The sequence below is a fragment of the Apiospora kogelbergensis genome (genome assembly GCF_038363985.1).
Source record: "Apiospora kogelbergensis strain CBS 113332 chromosome Unknown utg000001l_segment0_segment0, whole genome shotgun sequence".
In the NCBI taxonomy this organism is placed as follows: domain Eukaryota; kingdom Fungi; phylum Ascomycota; class Sordariomycetes; order Amphisphaeriales; family Apiosporaceae; genus Apiospora; species Apiospora kogelbergensis.
In genome coordinates, this window is record NW_027117418.1 from 409,556 (window position 1) to 437,502 (window position 27,947).

At 53.3% G+C, this 27,947-nt stretch overlaps 13 protein-coding genes across 13 annotated transcripts; 3 read left to right on the forward strand and 10 right to left on the reverse strand.

Moving 5' to 3' along the window:
* Positions 1–733: 733 nt before the first annotated feature.
* On the reverse strand, positions 734–980 carry PG998_000132 (uncharacterized protein; the record flags this gene model as incomplete). Its single annotated transcript, XM_066866950.1, has 2 exons — positions 734–814; positions 882–980. 2 exons carry the CDS (start codon positions 978–980, stop codon positions 734–736), a joined length of 180 nt encoding a protein of 59 aa, XP_066735365.1.
* Positions 981–2,002: 1,022 nt separating this feature from the next.
* On the reverse strand, positions 2,003–3,434 carry PG998_000133 (Salicylate hydroxylase; the record flags this gene model as incomplete). The annotated part of the gene is made up of 2 exons (XM_066866951.1): positions 2,003–2,437; positions 2,535–3,434. 2 exons carry the CDS (start codon positions 3,432–3,434, stop codon positions 2,003–2,005), a joined length of 1,335 nt encoding a protein of 444 aa, XP_066735366.1.
* A 392-nt stretch (positions 3,435–3,826) lies between these two features.
* On the reverse strand, positions 3,827–4,212 carry PG998_000134 (SNF2 family N-terminal domain-containing protein; the record flags this gene model as incomplete). The annotated part of the gene is made up of 3 exons (XM_066866952.1): positions 3,827–3,844; positions 3,882–4,068; positions 4,097–4,212. 3 exons carry the CDS (start codon positions 4,210–4,212, stop codon positions 3,827–3,829), a joined length of 321 nt encoding a protein of 106 aa, XP_066735367.1.
* A 23-nt stretch (positions 4,213–4,235) lies between these two features.
* On the reverse strand, positions 4,236–6,865 carry PG998_000135 (uncharacterized protein; the record flags this gene model as incomplete). Its single annotated transcript, XM_066866953.1, is given in 8 exon segments — positions 4,236–4,338; positions 4,407–4,592; positions 4,646–5,562; positions 5,577–5,805; positions 5,855–5,918; positions 5,939–6,156; positions 6,206–6,319; positions 6,369–6,865. 8 exon segments carry the CDS (start codon positions 6,863–6,865, stop codon positions 4,236–4,238), a joined length of 2,328 nt encoding a protein of 775 aa, XP_066735368.1.
* Positions 6,866–7,980: 1,115 nt separating this feature from the next.
* PG998_000136 (uncharacterized protein) lies at positions 7,981–12,308 on the forward strand (the record flags this gene model as incomplete). The annotated part of the gene is made up of 4 exons (XM_066866954.1): positions 7,981–8,473; positions 8,532–9,714; positions 9,766–10,020; positions 10,070–12,308. 4 exons carry the CDS (start codon positions 7,981–7,983, stop codon positions 12,306–12,308), a joined length of 4,170 nt encoding a protein of 1,389 aa, XP_066735369.1.
* An 846-nt stretch (positions 12,309–13,154) lies between these two features.
* Positions 13,155–13,880, reverse strand: PG998_000137 (uncharacterized protein; the record flags this gene model as incomplete). Its single annotated transcript, XM_066866955.1, has 1 exon — positions 13,155–13,880. The coding sequence occupies one exon, from the start codon at positions 13,878–13,880 to the stop codon at positions 13,155–13,157; it is 726 nt and encodes a 241-aa protein (XP_066735370.1).
* An 899-nt stretch (positions 13,881–14,779) lies between these two features.
* On the reverse strand, positions 14,780–16,535 carry PG998_000138 (Clr5 domain-containing protein; the record flags this gene model as incomplete). The annotated part of the gene is made up of 3 exons (XM_066866956.1): positions 14,780–16,192; positions 16,283–16,298; positions 16,363–16,535. The coding sequence occupies 3 exons, from the start codon at positions 16,533–16,535 to the stop codon at positions 14,780–14,782; spliced, it is 1,602 nt and encodes a 533-aa protein (XP_066735371.1).
* A 1,156-nt stretch (positions 16,536–17,691) lies between these two features.
* Positions 17,692–18,877, reverse strand: PG998_000139 (mannose 6-phosphate receptor-like protein; the record flags this gene model as incomplete). Its single annotated transcript, XM_066866957.1, has 2 exons — positions 17,692–17,850; positions 17,936–18,877. 2 exons carry the CDS (start codon positions 18,875–18,877, stop codon positions 17,692–17,694), a joined length of 1,101 nt encoding a protein of 366 aa, XP_066735372.1.
* A 1,069-nt stretch (positions 18,878–19,946) lies between these two features.
* Positions 19,947–21,539, forward strand: PG998_000140 (uncharacterized protein; the record flags this gene model as incomplete). The annotated part of the gene is made up of 3 exons (XM_066866958.1): positions 19,947–19,999; positions 20,086–20,390; positions 20,449–21,539. 3 exons carry the CDS (start codon positions 19,947–19,949, stop codon positions 21,537–21,539), a joined length of 1,449 nt encoding a protein of 482 aa, XP_066735373.1.
* Positions 21,540–22,572: 1,033 nt separating this feature from the next.
* Positions 22,573–23,946, forward strand: PG998_000141 (uncharacterized protein; the record flags this gene model as incomplete). Its single annotated transcript, XM_066866959.1, has 1 exon — positions 22,573–23,946. The coding sequence occupies one exon, from the start codon at positions 22,573–22,575 to the stop codon at positions 23,944–23,946; it is 1,374 nt and encodes a 457-aa protein (XP_066735374.1).
* A 668-nt stretch (positions 23,947–24,614) lies between these two features.
* On the reverse strand, positions 24,615–25,205 carry PG998_000142 (uncharacterized protein; the record flags this gene model as incomplete). Its single annotated transcript, XM_066866960.1, has 2 exons — positions 24,615–24,648; positions 24,814–25,205. The coding sequence occupies 2 exons, from the start codon at positions 25,203–25,205 to the stop codon at positions 24,615–24,617; spliced, it is 426 nt and encodes a 141-aa protein (XP_066735375.1).
* A 512-nt stretch (positions 25,206–25,717) lies between these two features.
* On the reverse strand, positions 25,718–26,584 carry PG998_000143 (uncharacterized protein; the record flags this gene model as incomplete). The annotated part of the gene is made up of 2 exons (XM_066866961.1): positions 25,718–25,742; positions 26,148–26,584. The coding sequence occupies 2 exons, from the start codon at positions 26,582–26,584 to the stop codon at positions 25,718–25,720; spliced, it is 462 nt and encodes a 153-aa protein (XP_066735376.1).
* Positions 26,585–27,125: 541 nt separating this feature from the next.
* On the reverse strand, positions 27,126–27,914 carry PG998_000144 (fatty acid synthase S-acetyltransferase; the record flags this gene model as incomplete). The annotated part of the gene is made up of 1 exon (XM_066866962.1): positions 27,126–27,914. The coding sequence occupies one exon, from the start codon at positions 27,912–27,914 to the stop codon at positions 27,126–27,128; it is 789 nt and encodes a 262-aa protein (XP_066735377.1).
* Positions 27,915–27,947: the final 33 nt, after the last annotated feature.

Consider the following 27,947-nt stretch of genomic DNA (forward strand, 5'->3'; position numbering starts at 1 on the left):
TGTGCGGCTCGCTACAGCTTTCTACAAGCTCATCGAACATATTGATATGGGCTTCGGGCTGGTGTGAGCCTAGGGATGTAAGGATTGTCGTGGTATCTTCTTTATCAATGATACTGTAAATCGCGACGTTGCCTGAGTGATAATAGCAAATTGGCCGTGTCACCTAATCAATTGTCAATAAGCTGGCTGTAGTGAACAGAGAAGAGAATGAAGAGCAACTATGCCGTGATTCCGGGAGTCTCATATAAATATAACCATATATTAGAATACGAGGGCGACCGGTGTATGCCCTGGGTCAGACAGCATGGCTGAACTTGTTTCAGTATGAAGCCTTGGATGCCATCATGGGAATTTGGTGGTTGGTTCAATTGAGGCTGTACTGTTTTGGCGATGAAAATTATTGCTTTATTTGGATTACAGGATGCTATGAAATGGGAAGGGATAAAGTCGGCCCCCGGGCGGGATTCAGCCCTTGCGAGGCAGACATTGCTTATGATTAGGCGCACATGTGGACAATGCATAATAAGCCTATGAGGGATGGATATTAACCAGCGACCGATTGTACCCAATTTCATTGGCAGAATTATCTACGTAGCTAAGTACCACGCCAAGCCCCCTTTTCTGCTGACCCGCCACTTCGCATATTCGGCATGGTTACTACCGTGCTCTATCACTACGTAGGTCCTCGATATCATTCTCTTCAGCCTGTTTTATTGAGATAAGCCACTTGTTGTTATAAGTTCTCAGGATACAGACTAAGTACCGGGGTAAGGCTTTTGCTCATTTTGATCTCGTATCGGTCATCGTCTGCCTCCTATAAAACCCAGGCGTCAGGTTAGCATAATCTTGATAAGTCCTGCATGTATATAGTACTTTCGTACCTGAAGCGAGAGGAAGCTGTCAGGGAACTTCTCCCGGAGATGCTGTTCCAGCTTATCCTTGTCCAGTCGGTAGCTGCTCAGATAGAAGGGATCGGCCATTATGTGCAACACGTGGGGGCAATAGTTTCGGAGCAAATGCAATGAAGACGCCAAGGCAGAGTTTGGGATCAAATATGCAAGTCTGCCTTGGAGGCTGGCCAGGAAAATGCCTACGCCGCCCGTATTTATGCAAGTCATAGTAGTACAACAAAAATGGAGGCTCTGCAAAAATGCATTTCTCGGATACTCGTTGCCCCGCATGAGTGAATCTAGTCGGGAGGAGGTGCTTACCGGGCGCTGCAGGAGCCTGCTGACCGGTTTAGCCACAGCCATATCGCCATTGGCTGGGGTGGCACACCTGGCCCGGCTTGTACTCTTCTAATCTCGACTGGCGTTGTTGATTGGGCGCCCCCATTAGGCGGTGCGACCCTGAGATGCACTGAAAATTATGTGGGCGCTTACAATTGGACAGCCTTGTATGAGAAGGCGAGTTTGACGAGGGGTGGCTTGGGCAGACTCGCCATTCTTTCTATTGAGCACATTGAACACTTTATGTAGATATGCGATCGGACGATCCAAAACAGAAGCCCAGAGTGCCGGCCACAGTGGGGCTGAAATACATATCATGGGTTATAATCAAGCATGACTAGGATGTCAAATTCATACTACGTCGGTAACTTCTTCGGATGAGAGCCCAGCCAGTGTCGGCTGAACACGGTCCTATCCAGCCCCCTTTCCCGTTAAAAAGCACATCCAACAGCTCAGCTTGCATAGAAAAGGCTAGACCGGGTCGTGTCGCACTGCGTGCACGAATAGGAGAGAAGGCCAGCTCGTCGCCCATGATCAGTGGCGGGCCCCAAACAAGGCAGAATTCGATGGTAGACATGCCGAACTCAAAGAGCGGCGAGAGATAGTGGTCGCAGCAGACTACCACGGCCGGATGCACAGCACAGGCATAATTTTCAAGGAGTAGCTTTGAGATGAAGGCACGCGGCTTCCATTCCAATGGGCCTAAAGCCGCTTATTACAGAACATTTCAACAATCCCTATCGGCTAGCTGCAACCATGGTGTCGGATCATTTTCATGATGAAGAGGCTCCGGACTGTAAGCGCTTATGCATGTCCTCCTTGCCCTCCTGTATCGCCGCATTCAAGTCGTACTTCCAGACCTTCTGGAACCGTTCCTCCATCTCCTGGCGCATCTTTTCCACATCCTTCTGATCCACGTCCTTGGCCCGGTCCTGGTACAGCTCGCACATGCGACGGCTGCTCTGGACCAACCAGTGGCCACGCGGCCGTCGCACGGCGTCGAAGGCCGCAAAGCAGGCGGCTAAGTCCTCAGGCCTTCGCACCCGCTCATCAGCCAGCATCTCCGACAGCACGGCCGAGTCCTCGACGCAGAACCCGGCACCGGCGCCGTGATGGGGTGTCGTAGCGTGCGCGGCATCGCCGCACAGGACGATGCGGCCCTTATTGAATTGAGGGACAGGGTGGTCGCCCGTATCAAAGAGGGCCCACTACAGTCGTTTGGTTAGTAAGAAAGCTCATTATAAATGTTTTCACCTCGCAGGGATGGGTAGGAGGGAAAGGGAGTAAATGATGTGATATGCTCACCTTGTCGATATTCTCGCCAACCAGCTCAAACTGCTTCTTCACCATGGGCCCGAAGTCGGCATAGTCCCGCAGCGCCTCCTCGCGCGTCGTGGGCAGGGTCAGCTCGGTCTGGCTGGGCCAGTCGCCCTTGTCGACGACGGCGCCGAACATGTTGAACGTCTTGCCGCCGTCGACGGGGTAGCTGAGGATGTGGGCGCCCTTGCCGAGCCACAGGCACGAGTTCTGGGCGCGCTCCTCGCCCAGGGCCGCGACGGCCTGCTCCATGGGGATGACGCCGCGGTAGCCGTAGACGTGCGTGTACGAGGGCGGCGCGCTGGGGTGGTGGTCGTCGCCCAGCACGATCTGCCGCGTCCGGCTCTTGATGCCGTCGCAGCCGACGACGGCGTCGGCCTCGGCCGTGCTCCCGTCGTGGAAGAACATCTTGACGCGCCCGTTCGCGCCGCCCGTCTCCTCGATGCGGTCCAGGTGCTTGCGGAAGTGGCAGCGGTCCTTGGGGATGACCTGGGACACCTCGTCCATGAAGTGGGCGCGGTGCACCGCGTCCATGCCCTGGTCGTTGGTCAGGGTGAACAGCGGCGTGCCCTTGTCGTTCTCGTCGCCGTGGCCGGCCGCCATGCCGTCCAGCACGTCGAAGTAGACGTCGTGCTTCTGGGGCCACTGGTTGTGCGTGCCGACCTTGTCGAAGGCGGCGCGCAGGCTGGCGTCGCAGATGTCCATGGCGCGCAGGGCGTTGGGCGAGAAGGCGACGCCGGCGCCGATCTCGCTGAAGCCGTGGCCTTGCTCGTAGATCTGGCACGGGATGCCGTGCTTGATCAGGGCGACGGCCAGGGTGGCGCCCGCGATGCCGCCGCCGATGACGGCAATTTCGAAGGATTTCTTTGTTTGGTTCTGGGTGGCCATTTTTGGGGTCTCGTTAATTATGTACAGCGAAGGAAGTTACTGAAAATAGATAAGGGGATATTATTACTGAAGATGACTGCAAGAAACGACAGGAAATTGGCCAAAGTCTTGGCGATTGATATACTACATAATCTCGGCCGGATCTCTCGGAGCATCGATCGTCTGCCACATGGCCAAATGCTTGATGTCATAGTCTTGACGTAATGTTGGAATAAGGCCCCGTATAAGGTCCCACTCGACGGTGTGTCCCGAGCGTCAAGTTTTCTACATATTCTAGCCCCTTGCAGCACCCCCGTACTTATAGTTGCGGGCCCCCGTGTGGAAACCTCCACGACCGTGCCAAGGAAATGTTCAGAGTAGCGCCCTCAGTTTCTATTTCAAGTCAGGTTTTCTCATTTGGACACCAATGACTGACCAAGAATAGTTCGGTGAGGAGACGGAACATACCTGCAATTCACTCTGATTACTGTCGTCCGTCTGACCCCCGTCATGAGGAGAAAGCAGGACGCCGGCCAGCGATCTCTTGGATTCTTGGAGCTCCATTACTTTCTGTTTCGTCGTTAGCTTTCTCTTTCCACAAAACTTGTCCAACAAAATAGCGGTCATCGATCGGGACACTAGGCGGACACTAGTACTAGTGGTAGATTGCGGGGAGAACAGACCTCTTCGAATGAGTCCCGGATATATAGTCGTATGGTAGTGACTTCCTTGGTTTGGCCAAGGCGATGCACACGGGCCAGAGCTTGGTCTTCCAATGTCGGGTTCCTGCAGTAGCCATTACGTCAGTAACTTGGGACGAATTTAATGATCAAACCACTTAGGGTTCAGAAACAGACGTCGGGAGTCTAAAACATACCAGTGAGGCTCCATAAGATATGCCCTATTAGCGACGGTGAGGGTCAATCTGGGACGTGTTAGTTGCTATGCTCATTTTAAGGCAATGGGGGCGGCCAATAGAGAGGGGGAGGTTACCCAACAGCACCGCATGATAAAGTCAGAAGCATCACACGTAGACTTGAATCTTTCTTGAACCTGTCCACGATTGACTGTCTGTCCTTCTGCGGGACTTTGCCGTCAAATCGTACACAAGATATACCAGCTTCGTCTAGCCCCTTTTGCACCACGTCGAGCGTGAGTCTCCATGTCGAGAACACGATGCTAACTCAATCAGCTCCTGGGGCAGGTTGCGGGTATGCTAGGCCATTACTCACCACTTTTCATCATTGGGCCGTGATTTCATATCAGATATCAGTATCTGGACTTTGGAAGACAGTCCATCAGAGGCGTGGTCGAGGTCGAAGCCATCAAGGCCCGAAGGATCCTCCATCGCACTGCTACTCAAAGAGACAAGCGCGGTAGGACATGAGGGCTGGTGCCCGCACTGGAACGGCCGGTTGTGACGGTTGAGCTTGCTCGTGCAATTCGCGCAGGCAAACCGCAGGCAACTGGAGTAGTGTGCCATTTGTGGTGTTGTATCTCCTCCATCCAGTAAGCTCTCCACGATCTCGAGGGCGGAGTCGCATTGAAGACACACCATAGTGTGCACTTCTCGTCGGGCGTGGAATGCTTTCTGTGCCATGACTGGCCAGTTGTCGGGTGTGATCTCGATGGGGCTGCTAGTCTCGTGTTGCGAATGGCGTGTGTGAAACCGGATGCCAAGGTTGCAGAAAAGGCGGAGTGACTCAATCTGCTGGAGCACATTCATGTAAGACCCAGCCTTATAAGATCCAGATTGGTTATAGAGTGCCTCGTCGAGCTTAGTAATAGTCTGCGTTCGCATCTTTTCGTAGACAGCTCTCTCGTCGCGGGTGAAGTCGACAGGACATAGCAGATCGCGCCGTGCAGGGAGGTCGATGGTATCTTTTGGCCGACGCAACAACAGATGATGGGAAAGCCTCTTTAGGCGCTCGACTGCCTCTGCTTCCTCGCCGGTCTTCCATAAGTTGGCGATATCTGCATCAAAGTGTCGCGGCTCATCATATGGATGCACCCTGATAAACTGCAACAAAGTAGCAAAGTCGGATAGACGGTTTTGGATTGGGGTTCCCGTCACGGCCCACCGTGCCTGTGCCTCGAGCGCACACACAGCCTTTTGCCATTCGAGACTTCGCGTTCCGTATGAAGTGCGCTGGATCGTCAGACTGAGTAGACGACGGACAAGGGTTGGACTGAATTACCTTCGTCTAGAATGATGCGTTTCCATTTGACGGAAAAGAGGATCGAGTCTCGCTTTGTTTCATCTGCCCTCCACTCGGCCGAGACTGTATGGTATGTTGTCAGAACCACATGAATGTCTTCGAGCTCGTACAGCTCCATAACCCGAGTTTTTCCGTGGTGTCGACAATGTCGTATAGCACCGTGATTCACGTGCCTACAATGAAGTCAGTTTTATGAAAGTTCAAGAAGCCATGTCTACCAACGTGTCTAGCTCATGCTCCCAAGTACCAAGTACTAGATGTGAAACATTAGTCTTTTTCAGGTGTCCTGTAGATTATGATACTAACGTGGTGGAGGTATCACAATAAGTGTCGCTGGCACTTGTAACTTGTCATTTGCGCTTTGATCTGGGAAACGTTGAGAGGTGCTGATGGTTCTTGAATCGGTTGCTACCAAGGAGATCATGGTTAAGGTCTTGCCGAGACCCATAGGGTCTGCAACAATACCACCCGCGAACTCATCGGGCTCATCCGACTGATGAGTCCCAGATATAGTATTCAAGAATCTTAAAAGAAAGTCAGAGGATAGTAACTGTGGACTTTGACGGTACCTACTGGCGTGTTTGGGTACTGTCCACGATTTCCCATATATCGGGTTTTCTTTGGCAATCGTTGAATCCCCAGCCACGTTCTCGGCGCAACATGAAGGTGAGGGCTTGTTTCTGGTGTCTGTAATTCCATGTCAGTATGGGTCTCTTAATGAATACATTCAGCATACCTTTTCAGAGTAGACTTTATACTAGCAGGTTGAGCTGTCTCTTCGAGATCCTGGGCGCTTCCAAGGCTGCTGAGCAAGTCTGGACGCTTGGCAATTTCCGAGAGCTGCATCAAAGTAGTCAATTGGGAGACCACTTCTGACAGCAGCGGACAGCGACTCGGTTCAGTGGAAGAGAGCCTGTGGGGATTGGAATATCTGGCATCCAAATGACATATTTGAGGATCCTGGAGGTAAATATCGTAATCCTCAAACCAAGACCCAATCTCCTCGGAAAGGTCCGATGGGCCATAGACTACAACGTCCAAGGTGCATGGCATGACGGCAGAACTCTTCATTCCACCGCGCGTGTTCTGCCCGACTTTGCTAGGCGTGCAGGTTACAAAGGTTCTCAATGATTTGTCGTCGAGGAGTCCCTGCATCATCTGTCCATGGTCAGTATGCAGGCGGCCCTGCAGGTGGTCGTATTCCTCCGAGACGAAGTGCTCGGCCGACTCCATTTTTACCAAGAACCCTGAGCAGATATCATGGGCGCTTCTCTTTTCATAGGTTCCTGACAAATCAGTGACCTGAATGGAAACGTTAGATATTAGACCTTTTTCGATGTAGCAGCTGATACAATGCTTCTTATACTGCTCACCATTCCAAAGCACACCAATGGTGCCGATTGGCCCACCACAGATTCCAATGGAATCTCGCTGAGGGAGTCTCCAGGCTGATCAAACAAGAACTCCGAGGAACAATCTGTCATTTCCTGGTTGTCAGGACATGGTTGCTGGGTCCATTCCTGTTGGTGGTATACCGATGGCTGTGGAATGAAGAGGTTCATGCCGTACCCCATGGGATCTACATTGTACATATGAGATCCAAGCACATTGGGGTACTGTTGCAATGGATATGAAGCCCCAAGAAACTCAGTATCAAGATTCGGAGCCATCCCTTGATGACAGGCGATCATACCCAACGGGAATGAAGGTTCCTGTGTCCATGATACAGGAAGACTTGGGTCGTTGAATGATTGATTGGGAGTATATGGGCGTGGCTGCTGAGGAAGGTACGGGCGTGGAGGTGCCTCCAGTGATGAGTTTTGCCATTGCGCTATCCCTTGCTCCTGCCGTGGCTCGTTTAGGCGTTGACGCTTGGCATGGTGCCCTTCATCAGGCATATTCATTTGAGCAATAGGCTCTGAATCTTTGGTCCTGTTGAGAGTGATTGTTGTTGGGTGAAGATGGAGTTGACTTACTTGCTTACGACGGAGTTGTTGTCGGGCTGACACCGCACACATATTTTGTTCAGGGGGCAGGGGGCGGCACAGCCACGTACCCCACCACTGCTGCAGCGTCTTCTTCGATATAACTGGCCAATATTATGCGGAAGTCAGCCGGCAAATCTCACTTGCATCATCCAATCTCGAGTTCGATTGGTGGGTTGCTAACAAGGCATCCTTTGGCCTCCGCCACGATTTGGGGCTATGTCTCAATCGGTTCTTGGCAGCCTCAATTCAATCGATCGCGCACTCTCCTCGGTTTCCCACGAAGCTCCTTCATTCATCAAGTGCCTGGTAATAGCGAGTGGTTCATCTTTCTCATCGCCTTGCTTTGTTATCGGGGACGATATGCCGCCTCCTGCTCCTTCTTCTGTGGCGCGACAAACCGTCAGCTGCGCATTCAAAGAGCTTGAGAAGACCATCACGCCTGGTGATGCCCGCGACTTTCCAACAATAACCCTCCAAGACGTCAGAAGCGAGGTGCTCAAGATTGAGAATGAGCTGGCTTCTAGGCAGTCTCTTCGAAATCTGCGGCGGCTTGCCCCTTTGTTCCAGGGGCTAGAGCACTATGAGAAGGCCATGGGCGTGCTGTGCAATGGCACCCCCTTTCTCCCTTGGGCGTGGGCCCCGATATCTTTGATCCTGCGCATCGCTTCCGAACATATAGAGGCGTTCGATCACATCATCAAAGCCTATTCAAGGATTTCCGAGTGTCTGGGGAGGTTCGCTGTCTTGAACCACAGCTTCGCGACGAACCACGATTTCCAGCAAACACTCGCCGTCTTCTACGCGGACATACTTGAATTTCACAAGCACGCGTACCAATTCGTGCGCCGAAGCGGTAGGCCGATTCCCTGTTATCAACCCGATCATACTCCTGAGAGCTAATACTCGTGTAGGTTGGAAGCTCTTCTTCGTCACCTCGTGGCATCGTTTTCAGAGGCGCTTTGACAACATCTTCGAGAACCTGCAACGCCATGCATCACTGATCGACAAAGAGGCTAACGCTTACAACATTGCCGAGGCTAAGCAAATGCGCCAGGAAATCCGCACATGGCGGGACGAATGCACCGAGCAGCTTGATCGGACTGAGGAAGAACAAGGGATCAAGCAATACAACTCTATTGTATCCTGGCTCAGAGTGGACGAGTCAGACCAGCTGAATATCTTCCATACGCTCTTGGAGGAGTCCAATAATCACCCTGGTACTTGCGACTGGATACTGCGAAACAAGAAGATGAAATCAATGCTGCAGCGCAAACCAGACATCCCACTCCTATGGATCCAGGGGGCGGCAGGCACGGGAAAGAGCGTCATCTCTGCGAGCATTGTGAAGTTCATGGAGAGCGCCGGATCCCTGGTTTTATCACACTTCTGCAACTATGCCTACCCTTCTTCGACCAAATATGACCTGATCCTCCGGTCACTGATCCTCCAGCTTGTTCGCAAGGATGGTGACTTGGCGGCTCACGTTTACGAGAACTACATTCTTGGGAAGAAAGCCCCAAGTATCCCCATTTTGGAAAGACTCTTGCAACTGCTACTTTCCAGTATCAGCAAAGAACCACGACAAACGTCGTACATTTGGATTGTTATTGACGGGGTAGACGAATGCGAGCCACTAATGCAGCACAAAACGTGCAACTTGATCAGCCAAGTGACGTCAAGAGCATCCAACTCGGGCCCGGTAGTGTGCAAGGCATTAGTGTCTTGTCGCTTCTCAACTACCGCTTCTACGAATCTCCGCAAATGCCAGTCAATATCGTTGACTGAGGAAAAGGAGCAAATGAGCAACTCTATCAGGCGATACGCTTCACAGAGACTGATGGCGATATACAGCAAGTTTCAACAGCTTAACCTTACCGAGCATGATATCAGGAAGATCGAAGACGCCATCACGGAGAAATCAGATGGTTCGGCCTCCGAAACCCCTATCACATCCCACAGCATCGAGACTAATCGCGAAATAGGTATGTTTCTATATGCTCGGCTTGTCCTTGACTACCTCTCCAGCAACATCTTTTTCAACGGCGAGGAGATTAAGAGGGATGTATACAAACTTCCAGCGAAACTATCAGAGTTGTGAGTGCATCGTCCATTTCACCCCACCACCCGCTGCTTACCCATTATAAGCTATAGCAAGATTGTCACACAAATCCTTGTCCGTCTGGACAGTACGTCAGTGGAGAGGATAAAATGCGCGTTAGGCTGGATTGCCTTCTCGAAACGACCTCTGAAGAAGATTGAGCTTCTGTCCGCCATTGCTTTCAGCGCAGGCGATACCGGAGTCGAGCTTATTGCTCCCCAATACATGTTGGACATATGTGCTACACTAATTGAGGAGAGACCCGACTCAAGACTTGGATTCATTCATGTATCCGTTAAGGAGTAAACTCTCCCCAATCCACCTGTCTGATCAATACTAACTGCAAACTAGGTTCCTAACCTCTTCGTCAAGCAATCTTGTTCTGGCAGAAAAAGACTGTTTACTACAGCATGGTGTGGCTACCGTCACCTGCCTTTTGGCTGGAACTGAAGCTTTCTCAAATGGCTTGCCCCATGACTCCCGTTACGAACAAATGCTTGTACGAGTGATTCGAGGGCTACATAGCATTCATGTCTACGCAAAGGAATTCTGGACCGACTATCTACTCTCACTGGGTCCGCCAGAAGAGAAGTCACACTCTGACGCTTCAAGTTTGTTCAACTTGGCCATACAACTCGTAACGAGATTGGATCAGCTTTCTCCCAGGCCGAGTCAATCCTCAGCTACGCTACAAATTGCTCGAGGCGGTGACCAAAAGAGTCCCATGAAATACGCGGATGACCGGATCAAGAATTTACCGGATCCCCTATTACAAGATGTCGTCAACAGATGCCTGAAAGAGAGAACCTCTGAGCGACTAGAGCAGAATTTACAACAACTGGAAGCTAGAGGGCAGCCAATGAACCACGCCGCAATCTCATCCATTCCAGCGCCCGAAGAGGGCGTATCGCTTATCCTGAAGGAATATCAAGCGACACTAAGATACATCCTGAGCCAGCCTGATTACCCCGACGTTACGGCCGCCGACCTGGAGTCTTTCAAAAGACAGTTTCGCAACTCGGTATACACATGTCGCGTAAGGGGTTGCCCTCGAGCTACTGATGGATTCGAAGTCGAGGGGCAATGCTACGAGCATGAGTTTCTGCACGTGCGGCGACTGATATGTGAATACCAGGGATGCCAGTACCCGCCCTTCATGACGCCCCGGGCATTGGAGAACCACGTCAGCAAGGCCCATAGTATAGCCCCTCCGCGAAAGTCCATACGAAAAGTGGACTACCTACCTCCCCGTGTTCCTGGAACTACGAGATTCGATAGTCCTCACTTTCAACCGCCGCCACTGGGAGCTGAAGCTGGAGATACGGAAGATGCCGAAGAAGAAGAACCAAAAAAACTTCAAGACTTCCAATTGCAACTGATGCTCCTGGAACAGAAAAATAAGAAACGCATAATGATGAAAAAAGAGATACAAAAGGCCAAAGACGAAAATGCAATCCAATTGCAACACAAAACGGAACTGGCAGATAAAAGCCAGGCACAGACGGCACAAGATACATTGCTCAAGTATCGAACAGAGGGACGTCAACGCATGGCAACGGAAAACGCAATAAGACTGGAAACCGGCCGTATGGAAGTCACCCAAGCGAAAGATCAATATGGGACAGATGGGAGTATCCATGAAAGGTCACCTCAGTTTAAACGTCTGAACAGTACTCCTGAATCGCCAACTAATGGGCCACGGATAACCGCACCACCCGTTCCTACTTGGAAAATCTTCTGCTCAGAGTGCGATCGTCACCCTCAGGGTTTCACTTATAAGCTCGATCTTCAACTTCACATCTTGGCAGAGCACGATGAAGAGGATCCCAAGGGAAAGGTTTGGATCTGTAGAGACGACATTTCCCGGCTTTTTCCTTCCGATCTCTCAATCAAAATGATTCGCAACTGCAGCCATTGCAATATCCAAAAAGAGTACAGAAGCAAATCCGCAGCCCTTCAGCATCTGCGCAATTGCCATCTTATAGGCTGTAATCTATCGAATTTCAGCATAGACATTCTTACAATCTATGTGGAAGAGATTGACGTTTCCATGCCCGGCTCCACTGAGGAAGAAGGAAACGTCGACCGTGCTACAGTACTCGATCGATTGCTGAGCAAATCCTCTTATACGTGGGACGGCCGAAGTTTCTCGATGATGCCTCTACCAAGGACGACGGAGAAACCTGACGACCGGCTTGATCAATTTCTGCCAATGGGTGATGGCCAAGACTCGGCACCGGAAGCAAACATAGAAGAAGCCTGGAGTGAGACTTCGGCTGGCAGGGCTGCTGTCGTGCAAGTTTCCACTCCACCCACCGGTCACATGTATGGGCCGGGAGAAGTTAAACACGCCGGAGGCCTGAGCGCCAGCGACAAGACTACATACGAAAGTGCCTTGCGCATTCTGTACGACAACATGGAGAGGGCCGGCCAAGATCCCACGTGGGGCCAGACAACAAAGCAGTTCATCATGGCGACCTGTCGCATGATCGACTGCAATCATGAATTGAAGGATGAGAGCGGTCAGCCTGTGGCAGGCCGGAATGCAACTCAGGGGGGTGAAGCTCTTGCCATCCTTTTTCTAACATGAAACAATTCAACTTCTTGTAACGAAAAGAGGAATGACAGCGAGCCTCGGGATAGTGACAAGCCAAAGCATCATGCACTGGCAAGTCGCCCAGGGACTATGGTTCTCGCCCAAGACGGCATAGATGGATCTGGCTAGTCAGCATACTTTGCGCAAGCCGCTTCGTATCAAAAGCAGAGTTAGGCGTTCGGGCGTCTTGTGGGGTAGCTTTCGTTCTGTCGGTAAGATTTGGAAGCAAAAGTCGGACAGAGTGGAGTGAACAAATGTTGGACGGGCTTTTACTACTTTGGTTATGGTATCTTTCATAGTACATGAGACATAGAGCAAGCCATGGGGTATAATGGCCACTTGGCTGTGTGCGTCGATTTAAAGAGTCACATTGATAAGGTTTCGTTTCTGTTGGGCTCACACCTTGAGATTGAACCGAAGAGAAAGAAAAAAAAGATTCGACACAGAGCACATGGCTATTTCATCACTGGGAGTTAGGAGTTAGGAGTACTATTTCACCAAATGCATATTTAACAAAGTTTCCTTATTCAATGTCTTCGCTATGTTTTTCTCGTATATACAAGCCGTCTTTTTTGGTTGCCAAACCGGACCCCCCTTTTATGTACAAACAACGCTTCCGGGGGTAACGCCGCGCGGGATCCTCTATCCTGAAGAAAACCCGATGAGCCACTAGACTTGAAGGGCAGTCATTCGACCATGGTTTGTCCTGTCCCTCAATAAAACTCCCACTCCGGCCCCTCCTCCTCCTCGTCGCTCTCCAAATCAGCATCGTACTCCTCACCCGACTCCGAGTCCGAATCCCAGTCCGCGCTACCGTGACTCCAAGAATCCTGCTCGTCGTCATTCCGGGTGGTCCCGCTCCCCGCTCAGCCGCTCATCGAACCCCTCGTCATCCTCCACCTCCGAGTCCTCGCCGATGGCCACCTGCGTGTCGTCCTCGGCGTCCGACCAGAAGTTCTCCTCGTCGGTGCTGCACACGTACGCGTCCTCCGAGTCCAGGTCCGACTCGCTCAGCTCGCCCTGGGCGTCGGCGCGCATGGCGTCGAGCTGCGCGCGCGCGTTCTCGCACTGGTTCTTCTCCATCCATTTGCCCCAGCTCAGGTTGCTCGGGTTGGCAGGTACATCCTCGCCCGTCACGATGTTCGTGGCGTGATTGGACGCGAAGACCACGGAATGCCCGGGTTTTGACTTGGTGGTGGCGTCTTGGGAGTCGTCCACCTCCTCCTCGGCTCTTGACGGTAATGATGACGATAGCGGGGATGATGACTCCCGTCTCCGCGACTCTGTCTCACTGCGCCGGCGGCGAAGTATGCCTCTTCTCCGCTGTGTTGCGTCTGTGGATGTGGAGGGCGACGACGACGCAGCCTCGTCGCCATCGTCGGAGTTAAAAAACGCCGCCTCCCGCTCCGCCTCACTAGGCTCCAGTTCCCGTTCCAGGTCGCGCGCCCTCGTGTAGGCGCTGGCCTGCGCCTTGGCGGGACAGGCCTCGCGCGGCAGCTTGGACAGGGCGAGGAGGCGACGGTCGCGGCGATTCGCCTGGCGCAACTCTGTGGCAAGACGAGTCATGGCGGCGACGATGGGTGTTGTAGCAGTGGTGGTGTAGTGTGGTTGGTGGGCTGTTCAATTGATCGTGCGAGAGGGGATCGCCAAGCCACCCGTGGCTTACCAAAAAAAAGACTGATGGAGTCAGCCGAGTAGAATGGTCGGGGTCGTTCTCGCGCTCACGATGGACGATGACGTAATCAACGCACCTCCCCTTTTGAGGACTAGAGGCGGATGCAGGATGATGACGGGTCGCAGGGTAAGAATTGAAGGTGATGTCGTTTTCCCCGGAAGTCCGAGCTGTGTAATGTGTTCTTGAAGTAGTACCGGGAGATCGTCGCTTTCTTTGTTCAGGGTTGACAGCTTCTTTGTCGATTGTTACAAAAAGGGATTGTCTAGAATGCGAAATAATTGTTCTTGTGAGAATAAGATGTCAAGGGGTATGTGATAAGTAACAATTGAGAAAGTCGGGCAAAACTCGCTCAAGTAGATGTCGTCGGTGGCTATTTCCGGTGGATGCTGCCCCTTTTTTACCCCAGGTGCAAACCCAGGCACACATCGAACTATAAATACGGTTGCAGTCACTCAAACCACCTCAATTATTGCTTTCAATATGGCTCAGATGTTTTAACGCTGCTTCCTTGCGGGAAAATTCAATATTTGATATATAGTAGAATTATCTGGGCAACAAGCATGCATGTGGCCCCTTTGAATTAGCATTTCTCAGTACAATGTGCTGAGAGCGACTCGGTATGACCAACAATGATGGCATCTGAAAACCATATCTGAAAAAAGGGTTGCAAAATCATTATGTGGTAAAACGTACGACTTGCAAAGGCTATTACAGCCGTGAGGCTGATTCTATCGTGACATATCTCCATCATACATGGGCTTCTTCCATCCCCCCTAGATTGCCTTTCTTGCTATTCTTCCTCTTCTTCCGCTGCAGTCTGATCGAGATCGTCGACGACCGCTGCCGGTTCCTCGTCCTCGCCTTCCACGTACCGCCACCGCGTCATCCGACGCCACGAGCCCTCGTCAATAAGGCCTTGCGCCAGCATGTCCCCGAGATGGCCATCGCGCTCGGCGCGGAACGCATCAGCGGCCGCCTGGTCGCCGCGCGCGAGGTAGGAGTCCTCCAGCCGGGTGGCGAAGTACTCCATCAGATACTCCGGGTGCAGCGTCTGGCCGCACCGTGTTATGTCGTAGCCGAGGCGCATGGCGGCCTCGGATTCGGCCGTCCGCCCCAGCGCCCCCGTCACCATCACCTTGACCTGCAGGTACGCCGTGTGGTCCGTGTCGTTGCCCGACTCCATGTGCGATGCTTCAAAGGCTAGCATGGTGGTTTCGGCTTCTTGGGGGCGGCCCGATTCTAGCAGGAACTTGCACAAGTACCGCTGAGCCAATAGCACCCAGAAGGCGTCAGGCTCTGGAGGACGTTTGACCTCCTCGTCCTCGACTTTTGTCTTCTTCTTCTTCTTTCTCATGGCCTTCACGTCCGATGTTGTAGTGCTGGCGATCTTGAACAGCGCCGCATAGGCACTTTCGAACGAGACCATGTGCGCCTGTTTCAATCCCGCAATGATCTGAATCAGGGAGGCAAGCCGGAACCGATTATTCCCCGGCGCGTGTATCGACATAACGTAGAAATGGGCGTTGACAAGCGTGCTGACTGTCTGCTGGGCGGCCCCCGTATTCCGCAGATTTGTCCAAATGCGTGTATAGGGGTGGCTGGGGCCAAGCCTGATCCTGCTCAAGCCGGCGACATAGTTGAGCAGAGATTCGCCCAGCGCGGGGTCGACGGAATGCAACCCTGCGTAGCCTGCGATTGTCGCCAGTACCGTTTGGGGATGTTGGTTCTGTAACAACCGAGAGTAATCTGCGAATGCTGAATTCAGCAGTTTGAAGCCCTGGGGTGAGAGCATCCCGTTCTGAGCCCCGTGCACGAGCTCCTTGTGAGCGGTATTCAGATTGAGCCACCAGGAATTGGCCGTGTCGCTGTCAAAATCATACTCGCCGCCCACGTGCCAGGCCCGGGTCTGAAAACGGGATTCCGTGTACTCGAGTATAGCCTGGACACTCTTCTCGGCCGCGCCGGCGCTCCCAGGGGCAGCTAAACGTATGTGTTGCAGGGCATGGCTACTTGTGTCGCTTTGAAGCGGATATTTTGATCGTTCAGTGGTCTTCAGCACGCGTTTCTGAAGTCGTCGGGAGCCGAGCTGCCGACCGCGAACCACTGGTAGCGTCGGCTTCTTGTTTAAGTAGGCCTCGGAAGCGATTTTCTGGAGATCCTGTTTCTTGAGGTTCTTCTGTAACCCCCATGTCGAGAATCGCATCTGGGCACATGGATGTTAGTGCGGAGCAGTCGCCTGAATCTGGCCCGACATTTTTGTCACACACGCAGCAAACAAGTGAACTGTACCCACCTTAAACATGCGATCTCTGTCAACCTGTCAGTTTCGCGTGTCCGCCAAACCAGAACGGCAAGGGGGAAGGAGGGGCTCACGTTGCGTGAAAGTCATGTTCCTCTTTCATGATTTTCGAGACCTCTTTGAGTGGCTTGTTCTCATCCCAGTACAGTCTGGTAATCGTTTCGCGGTGTTTGATCCAATCGGCATCGGTAGCCCAGACCAACTTGCCGCGGTGGGCCAGCGGCTCGGGAGACACGCTCATCGGCATGGTGCCGGGTGCAGCAGTCGTGTAGACAGGAAAAACGGGAGAGGGGGAGACGTGGCATAGTGTAGGCAGCCAGTTCAGAATCTTCAGCCCTATCTGCTGGGAGGATGATTAATAAATGCCAGGATGGAATGGGCCCTTCCTTGGAAAGCTGGGGGCGGCGGAGCCCACCAAGAGCGGCCGTCACGAGAGCCGGTGCTCACACGAACTGGGACGAACTGGGAAGCCCAGCCCAGCAGCCCTAGTCGCCCGTCTCCATCCCCACCACGTCAAGATAAGCTATGCATGGAACCTCCCCTAGTGCCCGTACTGGATAATGGGGATTAGTGCTGACGTTGACGCAGAGAGACTGTCCCGTCCCAGTCTTGTTAGTTTCATCGTCTCTTACCGATGGTGTGTATAAGGTGCCACATACCCGAGATGCACACCCATAACCGACAGCTGCAAAATCGATTGCAGGCAGGCAGGGCTTTGGAAGTGTTGGGGGGAAAACAGACGCCAAGAAAAAAGATACCCCTCTCCTGCAAACTCAAAAATAGAACCACCAATCAGTTCACCGCACCAAGCACATATCCAATGCGTACCTCCTCGGGTTGCATCCATCTTGCCATCCATGCTATGTTTGACTCAGCGGCCAGAACCTGCTAGGCCGTCGGAGGAACTGGAAGACAACGTGGAAGCGAATGCAATCTGCCTGTGATAGGAAGCATTGCTTGCCACACGACACACAAGGCAGGATCATATGCGTATTTTTGGAAATCATCGACCCACCCTAGCCACCCACATTACGCAGCTTCCCAAAATGCATGCACCAGGTCTGGCCAGGAAGGAGCGTTCGTCGTCCCCTGCATCAGCCCTCTTGGCAGTCCTTGGCTTCAGCTCTTCCAGTAGCTTGGTCTTTACCTGGCCGCATTATTAGTGCCAGCCAGAAGAAGAGCCAGACCTCCACGATCACACGGTGTTGAATACGTTTCCATGAGGAATATCTTTATTCAAGTCCTGAACGCCGAGAGCCCTTCCTTAATGCTAATATCCCAGTACTCGGCTCTGCCTAGGTATCTATACTAAAATTGTCCATAACGATAACTTGTCTGTCTCTCATCTTTGATCCCAAACACGAACGCAAATCTACAAGCCACAGTCAAGTCGTGCAAAGTCATCAGTCGTCCCACTCCTCATCGTACTGGTCGATGAGTCGATTCTCGGCCTCCCGATCCCGGTTGTAGCGCCCTCTCGACGGCGAACCGGAAACGTAATGGTAGCCCCGGCGGCTGGGCAGCAGGCGCCCGCACGACGAAGTGACAATGACAAAGAAGTCCTAATCACCCAAACATGTTAGTCAAATTGTGCTGCGTTTAGATAGATAGTACGCCCAATGATGGACGGGCGAGCGGAGAACATACCGAGATGTGACTCCAGATGTTGGACCAGAGTGTGTAGTTGGGCAGTTGGCGCCATCCGCGCTGGTTGGCCACGGTGCGCTGGTACATGATACCTCCGCCCAGGTAGACCAAGATGGCGATGAAAATGATGATGACGAAGAGGTAACCCGGGCCCACGCTGCCGGGTGCATGCGGCTCCGCGCCCGCGCAGGCGTGCTGCGATCGCATCTCGAAGAAGTAGGCGCACTCGTCCGGGTCGGCGCCTACAAAGGACACGGCAGCGGTGGTGGCGGTCGGGTCCCTGTCGCAGAGGAACGATATCGTCGCCGACTTCCTCCGCTGGGTAGTATCCGTCGCCTTGGCCGTCGCCGCCGCCAGCGCCTTGGTGCTGCGCGCCAAGCTCGCGCTGGTCGCGGTGGCCGTCTCGTCGTCCGAGTAGTCCTTGTAGCTCCCGCCATGGCGGCTGCTGCGCTTGCCGAGGAGGTGACCGGAGTCGTCGCGCTTCGCGCTGCTCTTCCCGCAGGGCGAGCCGCCCGTGTACTGCAGCACCAGCTTGCGGCCGCGGGTCGTCAGGTTGCCCGACGCGGCGCCCAGGCTGTAGACGTCGCCCTTGGAGACGTAGTAGGCGCTGATGTTCTGCCACGAGTCGCGGTCGAGGCCGCGCACGTTGTCGGGGGTCTCGACGACGGGCTCGCAGACGTTGAGCGTGAAGTTGAAGCCGTAGTCCCAGCCGCGGGCGTGGTAGTCCTTGTGTGGCGCGTCCCCTCGCCGCCGGTGCTTCGTGTCCGCCCCCTTCTTGGCGATGTCGGGTCGCAGGTCGAAGAAGGACCCCGCCGTCGTCGAGGCCGTGCAGGCTGTCGTGGTCGGCGTCTTCTCGGCTGGGTCGGCTGCCATGACGGAGGTGCTGGCCGCGGCCAGGAGGAGGGCGAGGAAGGCGGGAGGGTAGGAGAGTATGGACCGCATCGTGGTGGTTGTCGGTTGCCTAGGGTGGCCGAAGTCGATTCGGACTTGGTAGGGAACGAAAGATAGGCAGGCCGGCCTTTCGATGTTCAATTACAGATGAGTTCAGCTGCAAAATGGCGTGGATGAAAAAGGATTAATGCGCTCAATGTCAGAGAAGAACTAAATGATGAATGAAGAAAACGTCGTCAAAAGAACGAATACGTGTTGATGCGACAAGTCAATGTCCCGAAGAGCTTACGAGATGAGACACAATGAGCAGCAAACGCAAGCCCACCTAACCCAGCAGTGCCCCCCAATTGTTGTTGTAGTGTCCTCTTTGCAACCGTTGCTAGTAATTTTAGGCACTAGGTTACAGCACGGCAGCACGGCAGCACGCTCTGTTTGAGGATTACACATAAGCCCCGGTGGCTGGAGACACTGCATTCGTATTTTGCGCAGCAAGAGCCCGTCAGCCCGCGCACGTGTAGAATGTCTCATTGGTTCGTCATGGTGTCTAAGCCTTAGAACTAATGAGAAGTCCCGGGGTGCATCCAGCAAATGCGATCCTTATTACTGTTCCTGTCGTGCCCAGAAGATGCCGTATATCGTGGAAAACCTTCCGGATGATCAAACTTAAGCCGGGTTGCATAATTACAATGGACCTTACAGTTATGTATGGTATTGTGCACGGCCAAGATGCACAAGCGTCGATAATGCAGAATTACCAGCTAGCAGCAGCTTAGCTCACCCTTGGTTCCCGCTACAAACATTTCCCAATTTCACGTCGTCATCGTGCCAATCAACGGTGTTGATTGGGCTCGAATAAAAGGAGCTATGGCCAATTATGGATAATGAGATCAAAGACGGCTTACGGGCCAGAAAATTGATTAGATCATGCCACACGGAAGCCAAGCTTGCCGGCATTGTAGCTTGACGACCTAACGACAACGCAAGGGGTGCCAGTTGGACAGTAAAAGTATATTGGGATCCCCCAGACGTCACCACTTCTTCTTCTTCCCACAACCTGATCGTCGTGACTACATCACGATAGCCTCAAATCTCTGCAACGCAAACAACTGCGTCCGACAAGATGGCTACCAAGGTCAAGACCCAGCCAGCTCACAAGTATGAGTTCGGCGGCCCGTAAGTTATTAACCTTCGCCTTTCCAGTGCAATGCATCCAAGAAAGATAGGAGGGATTAGTTAACCAATGCTTCTGCAATCTCTAGCATCGGCGCTGCTGGCATTACCTTCGGCCTCCCAATCCTCCTCAACCTCTTCGCATTCGCCTGCAACGACATTTCAGGCTGCCCCGCCCCATCGCTGTTGAACCCCAAGAACCTGTCGATCGAGCGACTGAAGACGGAAGTGGGATGGCCTGCCGAAGGCATCTGGGGGCTCGGAAGCTGGGAGGCCACTGGTTGGACTCTGGCCTACTACTTCCTGTCCCTTGTGCTGTACCGTATTCTGCCAGCGACCATGGGAGAGGGCACTGAATTGGCCTCGGGCGGCAAACTAAACTACCGCATGAACTGTGAGTAACTACGCGTCTTCACTCGCGATCGAGCGGCCCACTGACATTGTATTCCCAGGCTTCGCGTCGTCCATGTTTACTCTCGTAGCATGCCTGGCCGGAACCATCGCCCAGGGCGCCGAATTCCCCGTCTGGACCTACATCGCCGACAACTTCGTCCAGCTCCTGACCGCGAACATCCTCATCTCGTACGCGCTTGCCATCTACGTCTACGTGCGCAGCTTCTCCGTCAAGGCAGGCAACAAGGAGCAGCGCGAGCTGGCGGCCGGCGGCCACACGGGCAACCTGATCTACGACTTCTACATCGGCCGCGAGCTGAACCCGCGCGTCACGCTGCCCCTGATCGGCGAGGTCGACATCAAGGAGTTCTGCGAGCTGCGCCCGGGCCTGCTGGGCTGGATCCTCATGAACTGCGCCTTCGTCGCCAAGCAGTACCGCAACTACGGCTACGTGACGGACAGCATCGTCTTCATCACCGTCGTCCAGGCCCTCTACGTCCTCGACGGCCAGTACATGGAGCCCGCCGTGCTGACCACCATGGACATCACGACCGACGGCTTCGGCTTCATGCTGGCCTTCGGCGACCTGAGCTGGGTGCCCTTCATGTACTCGACGCAGACGCGCTACCTGGCCACGTACCCGCTGTCGATGGGCTGGGTCGGCACCGCGGCCGTGTCGGTGGTGCTCGCGGCCGGCCTTGCCATCTTCCGCCTCAGCAACAGCCAGAAGAACATGTTCCGCCGCGACCCCAACGACTACCGCGTCTCGCACATCCGCTACATCGAGACCAAGACGGGCACGCGCCTTATGACGTCGGGCTGGTGGGGCGTCGCGCGCCACATCAACTACTTCGGTGACTGGCTGCAGTCGTGGCCCTACTCCCTGCCCACCGGCTTCTCGGGCTACATCATCCTCAACGGCGGCGCCGCCGTCCCGGGCGCCATCACCATGCTCGACGGCCGCGAGGTCGTCCAGGGCCCCGCCAAGTACTGGGGCATGATCTTCACCTACTTCTACATCCTCTACTTCGCCGTCCTGCTGATCCATCGCGACGGCCGCGACGACGAGAAGTGCGCGCGCAAGTACGGCGAGGACTGGGAGAAGTACAAGAGCATCGTCAAGTACAAGATCGTCCCTGGTATCTACTAAGGGTGGTATGATAGGGCGGAACCGGACGGGACGTTGCCACAAGTCTGGATAGCCGTGGATGTTCGGTCGCCGTTTACGTGGTTTGGTGCGGTCAATGGACTGTAATGTGAAATAGGGTGGTAGTTGTGTTTAAATATTTGGAGCCTGAGGAAGCCGATGCGGTGTACCTTGGGCCTCGCCGCAATAGCTGGCGTTAATAGTAACTTGTGCTTATTCAAATTTTCCATTGTAAATGCCTTCCCTCTAATTGTCCATTGTAGCTCTTCAGAAGCCTTCGTCTTCTTCCCCTCCACTTCAGTTAACCCATCACCTCAAGTCTCAACCCATCAAGATCAGGCTGGGGTCTCCGTTTCCAGAACACCAAGCCCAACTCAGCTCGTTCACAATTCACATCGTGGTGGATTCAAACTTCACGCAACAACAAGCAAGCGCCTTAGTTTCGCATCGACGATCGCCACACTGCATCTCAGTCTCTCACAGAATCCATCATCTGAATACTGAATAACAGGTCATCACGGTCGTCTGTTTCATTTGTTCCAAGTAAATGAGCTGTTGCGCACCCCATCCTCATACTTGACCACCGAGCCAGCTTCTGGTAAGTACTGTGCAATTTTTCATTGTTTTCTCACCTACTCCATTCACTCATTTCACTTCTCTCTGTCATGCAAACTTCCAAGCCTCCCAGCACACTGGATTGTGTTGAAAGCTGTTTTTGTATCTCTTGGAGCTTCTCATCTCGAGTCTCTTGCCAAACATTGCCGATGGTCTTTTTACCCTTTCTCAATTGTTACATCTGATAAGTCAGTATCGTGCTGGCTCAAGTTTGCCAATTTTCCTGACTTGCGCTACTGAATTCCCTCCTCACACCCCATTCTCACCCCATACCCTTTGACACGTACCAGATTCGCAATCATGAAATGGACAACTGGCGAATCATAACTCTATGTTATTCCTGTCTTCTTTGCTGACAATTTGGTGCCACCACAGCAGAAACACATCCAAGATGCCGAATTCGCAGTGCCCTTGGGCCACAATGCGACCTATTGATGAAGGAGACGCCGCTTACGGCAACCCAAGCAAGCGGCAAGACACCTCACTGGACCTCGTATTTGATGGCAAATACATCAGAAATGCAGAGGACGGGAAGCTCGAAGACGAGGGGGCCGATGACGAGCAAGCCTCTCAGGCGCTCTTCACGGGTGATGGCCAGCATGATGACGAGTTGGGAGAAACCGAGCACTCTCTCCAGAAGTTGCAGATCGATAACAACAACGACAACGAAACGTCGCTCGATGACGATATTGCTCGTGTCGACGACCAGGTCAAGAAAAGAATCAGCCGACTTCAACAGGAAACCGACAGGGTGAAGCTGCAAGTCTCCTATCTCATACAAACTACCCAAGGACAACTCGGTGACATCCACAACACCATCATGAATCAAAATGACAAGGTATACCAGACACTGTCTGTCGTGGGCAAGTGTCTCCAAGAGCTAGGCAATTTGATTGAGAAGGTGGTAGAAGCAGACCGTCCTTCTACTGCCAAAAAAGCACACGATCCTTCCACTGTCAAAGCAGACGGCCCTTCCACTGTCAAAGACGCTGACGGCCCCAAGAGGGAATCAAGTGGCCGTCCTGGCACGCTGTCAATAGGACCCTCCCAATACTTCACCTGGCTGGCGCGCCTGGATCTTCGCCCGCCGCAAGCCATGGTCAAGTATGCGGACGCCGCTCTCTACTTCCACGAGAAAGAAGTATTTAACTGGACTTTACGACGACAATTCCTGGACACGATCAGTGAAACGTATTACATTATACACGACGTTTTCCTGCCGCCTCTGGACACGAGGGCGAGATCAAAGCGATGGAATCGCGGCGACAAGAGCGTTACCTCCAGATCACCCGAGGAGCGATCCTATCTTGGCGACGTGCTCGAAATGGTACCCGCGCCACAACATGGGATAGTCTATCATCTGTCTCAACCCCGCTACGTTCTCCCGCTAGGACACCTTCTCGTAAAAGACAAGAAAACAAATGATCCCGCCACCTGGACGGGCTATTATGTGGTTATGGACGTCACCACGCCAGAAAAAGCGATTTGGGCCGTTTATTGCAAGAAGACCGAAGGCATTAAACTGAAATATAACTACCTTTGCCCCGACGGCTTCGAACACACGTTGGGCTGGGGTGAGAACCGCGGTATGTACGATCTCATTCGCCTCGCTGGTCGAGTAGATTGGTTTTGCGACACGCCCGAGTCCCAGCTGTCTGATCTAATAGCCCGGAGCATGAAGACTCACAAGTATCATGTCCGGCCCTTCTTTACTGTCCCCAAACTTGATTCGCTTCTGGAGGACATAACTATTGGATGGTCGGCGTACGAGAATGTACCTCCGACATCAGGATGACTTGGGTCACCTGCGTGTTCGATTAGGAGGAAGGTCTAAACCGTCACTTGCCATATTGTGGTAGACGTGGTTGAAAAGCCGGGCCACATCTGAATTCTTGCTGGTGTGAATAAGGGAATATGGAGAACTGGAAAATTTGCTATAGGTTATGGCCATAAGCCAAGAACACTGAGAGGATTCCTTCTCGACACAGGTCACATGGACTGTGTGTCATTGAGGAAATTAGTGAGAATTCTGTAGAGGCCTTCCGAGCTGATCATCAAACCGGCTTAATACACAGGCAGTTAAATTGAACACCCTTGGCAATCCGTCAACAGCATTTGATGATGCGAGACCTGGGTAGTGCTACTCTACGCTGTATTGAAAAATGCTTGATTGGTGATGTTTTCTCAGTGAACCAGTGGAAGCCCTGGGCCTTTTCATTTGCAAAAAGAGTCGTGTGCCCTCAATCAATGACTAGAATTCAGTATGCCTTGCTAGGATATGGGCGACCCTGTTCGGCCCGACCACGAACAATTTCACTTTTGTCGTTGTCCACGAATATTTTTTGTGTTGACTGCTTCCGTCTATTTTAAAACTCGTGCAACTAGCCTTGTGATATCATTCATCAATAGGAACCAGGATTCAAGAATACACCTAGCTGAACGGAGGATCCTTCGCTCGACGGTCTAGATGAGGCCATACAGTTCAGTATTAATATGACTAATTCGTTTTAGTTGACGTTACGACGTAATATTGCTTTCGCTACATTTCGATGAACATGAACTGGCTTTAGCTATCTGTTGTTTGGGTACACCACTACCTGATGTCCTCTGCAAATCGCAGCATGGAGAAGGTTCTTGAGCACTTGACCGCTTATTTGCATACTGAGAGGCAAGGTTTCGGTCACTAGACACGTCGAGGGACAGGCTCGCCATCGCCAAAGTGAACGCGGGCTGTGCGCCTTCCTGAACCGACTCGGAAGGTACGACTTTCTTCGTCTTCATATCCACCAGCACCTCGTAGGAACACGGAGGCTGGCCGCCAAATATCACATCATAATGGACACACACTTGATGTGGTCGTCGAGGGCTCGATGCATCGAGACTGCCCGAGTGTTCCAGCTCCTGGAACTGTGTCAAGAGAGCCTTGGGAGGCTCTTCGAGATGCAGTATCCGGAACTTGAAAACTGCCTGTGGGGGATGTGCCGATCGGATAACATCACGAACAACAAGGCTTTCGCTGATGCTCAAGGGGTGAAGCGGGTGCGGAGGTGTCATTGTTTATTCTCAAAGCAATAGAAGGACAATAAACTATAAAATGTCCCAGACAAGCAGATGATAATGAGGATTTGCGGTTCAAAAGCTGAAGATGTTCAAATCCGCTTCATCTGGAATAGAACACGCGACAAAGCTGTCAGACATCTGATCTAGCCTTGTAATTATAGCAGCTTGAACCGCCGGTGGATATATCAACGGTTTTGGTACTACTAATACCACTAGTAAATACTATTTTGGGTCGTCTCAAGATCCGAGCGGGTCCGAATTGCTCTATGTGATTGGCGTGTACTCTTACTCGATTTGGTCTTGTGCTATACCAAAGTAACGTCTCCACCTACCTGAGCGACAGCGCAGCGATCACTCTGATACCGTGGCTGAACGGGTGTTTTGGTACTGGAACTGTTGAGTGGGCTTTCGTACGATGTTACTGGTTGGTTCAAGGGTGTGTATATTCGCTTGTGTTATAGCTAGATCGCTGCCGAGCCACGGTCACATCTCGAACATCAAGGCACTTAGGCAGCGCCTCCCGACTCGACCCTGTCCGTGTGCACAAATTGATCGTGGTGGCTGAGACCGAGACCCTGGCAGTGGGCTTCGAAATCCTTGAGACCTGCCTGTCGATATTCCTTCAGCTGGTCCTGGGACGGTGGCACGACTAGTCCATCTACCAGGCGAGGTCTACAGGGACAGCCTCGATGACCCGAGGGATACGGACCAAAACAGTTCCCACATTTCGGAATCGGGGAAGTGCACATGTCGTCCTCCATGACCGCGTGCCACTTCCATGGCACATTGCAGTGCCCGCATCGTGCCCATTGCCTGCATCTCTTCGGTGCATGGAATCTCTGGCATCCTGGGTCGCACCGGAAAATCCCCTCAGGCTGGTGGAAGGCCCTCAGGGAAAGCTCGCTGGTTTCGACCTGGAAGGGTTTGGCTGCGGACGGAAACGACACGACCCATACAGCCCCGCCGCCCCTGGACTTCGCGGGTCGCGTGGCCCTTCGAGCGTCAACCGGCCATAGGCCACCATCCCAACGTGCAGCTACTTCGACATCGTCGTTGGTGACAGGCCTTCCCTTTCGCCTTCTGGAGTCTGGGTCGTTGATGTAGAAGGGCACCCGAAACACCACGTAGATGAACCATTCTTCTGGATACACTGGCACATCCCACATAGGTGAATTTGGATGGATCATGGCGACCGGACTGGGCTCGCGCTGAGGCTCGGACTCGGGCTCAATCGCATCCTCCTCGCTGTGTTGGCTACTCGACGGCCGCATGGGTACGAAGAGGGTCGCCTGAGTCGGCGTACAGTATTTTGGTAAGGCTATCAGCAAGCACAGTGGCGAAGTTCCGGGCGAGTCGCCTGTGTTCTTGTGCATCTTCACCAGGACCGTTGTACGATGCCACCCAGGCATCTACACGGCCGGCTAGATCAAGAAAAACCTCTTTTTTCACGTCGATTGATGGTATCAGTTCTTAGGTTGGCGGCGGCACCCGCGCCTGTGAGCTCGCCTCCCGCGGCTTCTCCGGGAGGGGCCTCTAGGTCATTATTGGGGAGTCTCGGGCGTTTCGGGCGTCTTCGACGAACCATCATGGAGTTTCTCTGCTGGGATTGAAGTCTTCTCAGCTGTTGCGAACAAGAAAGAGCAAGCGCGCTCAATTGCTGTTGTTGACACGACACGGGCTTTCTCGGCGTCCGTTGTTGAGGTGGAGTTCAAGCTAGCGCTGCTAGCGCTGCGCCAGGGCCACTGAAGACAATCCTACTATCGACCATTTGCAACTGAAGTAGGCAATTTCAAGGCCTGTTCTCCCGTATCTCGCGTAAAAGCGCCCAGCTTAGAAACCTAGGCCGTGTTTCTTTTCATTGAATATCTATTATAAATTGATACATCGAGAAGCTGTTCCGCACACTACTAATCCCTACTGGGCAGATTCACAGGCCTTGAGTAGCCCAACCGCAGCTTGCCTCCCGAGCTCCTCCAAGGTCCCGAAGCCCAGGAGCTGCAGCACACTGACATCAAACCTGAACGTCTGCCTCCACCAGTTGCGCAGCTCAATGCCCACCAACGAGTCGAGGCCGAGCTGCTGCACGGGGAGGGTGACGTCCAAGTCATCGTCGGGTCGCAGCAGCAAGTTCATGAGCTGCTTCCCGATCTCCAGGGCCAGGTAGCCGACCGTCTCGGGCTTCTGGAGCGTCTCCGGGTCGCCTTTGGCACGCGCGAGGAAAGCCTTGAGGCCGTCGCCGCCCCCGGCGGCACCTGCGCCGTCCACGTCGCTATCGCGGATGTTGTGCCAGACGGCCATGCGGAGGTCCTTCTTCCAGTGCAGGCGGCTGTCCGGGTGGCGCAGCGACTTGTCCGACCCGAAGCCCGTGGCGAAGGTGTTGGTGTGTGCGAACGGGGCGCGCCGCATGCCAACGGCGACGCCGTCGTTTAGGTCTGGTACCGGGTACGAACCGGCGGCCCGGAAGGCCTCGATCATCTCGGTCTCGGTGACGCCCGAGTAGCCGTTGCGCCACAAGGCGAAGGCGTCGAGGAAGGTGTTGGCGCCGGCGTAGTTGGCCTGGCCGGGCTGCCCGGTCAGGCCCGACATGGAGGACAGGAAGACGAAGAAGTCAAGCTCGATGCCGGCGGCTACTGTCGCCTCATACAGGTACCAGGCTCCCTTCACCTTGGGGCCGGCGGCCTTGACCCACTGCGCCAGCGTCATGTTAAACTCGGAGGTGTGAAACCACATAGATAA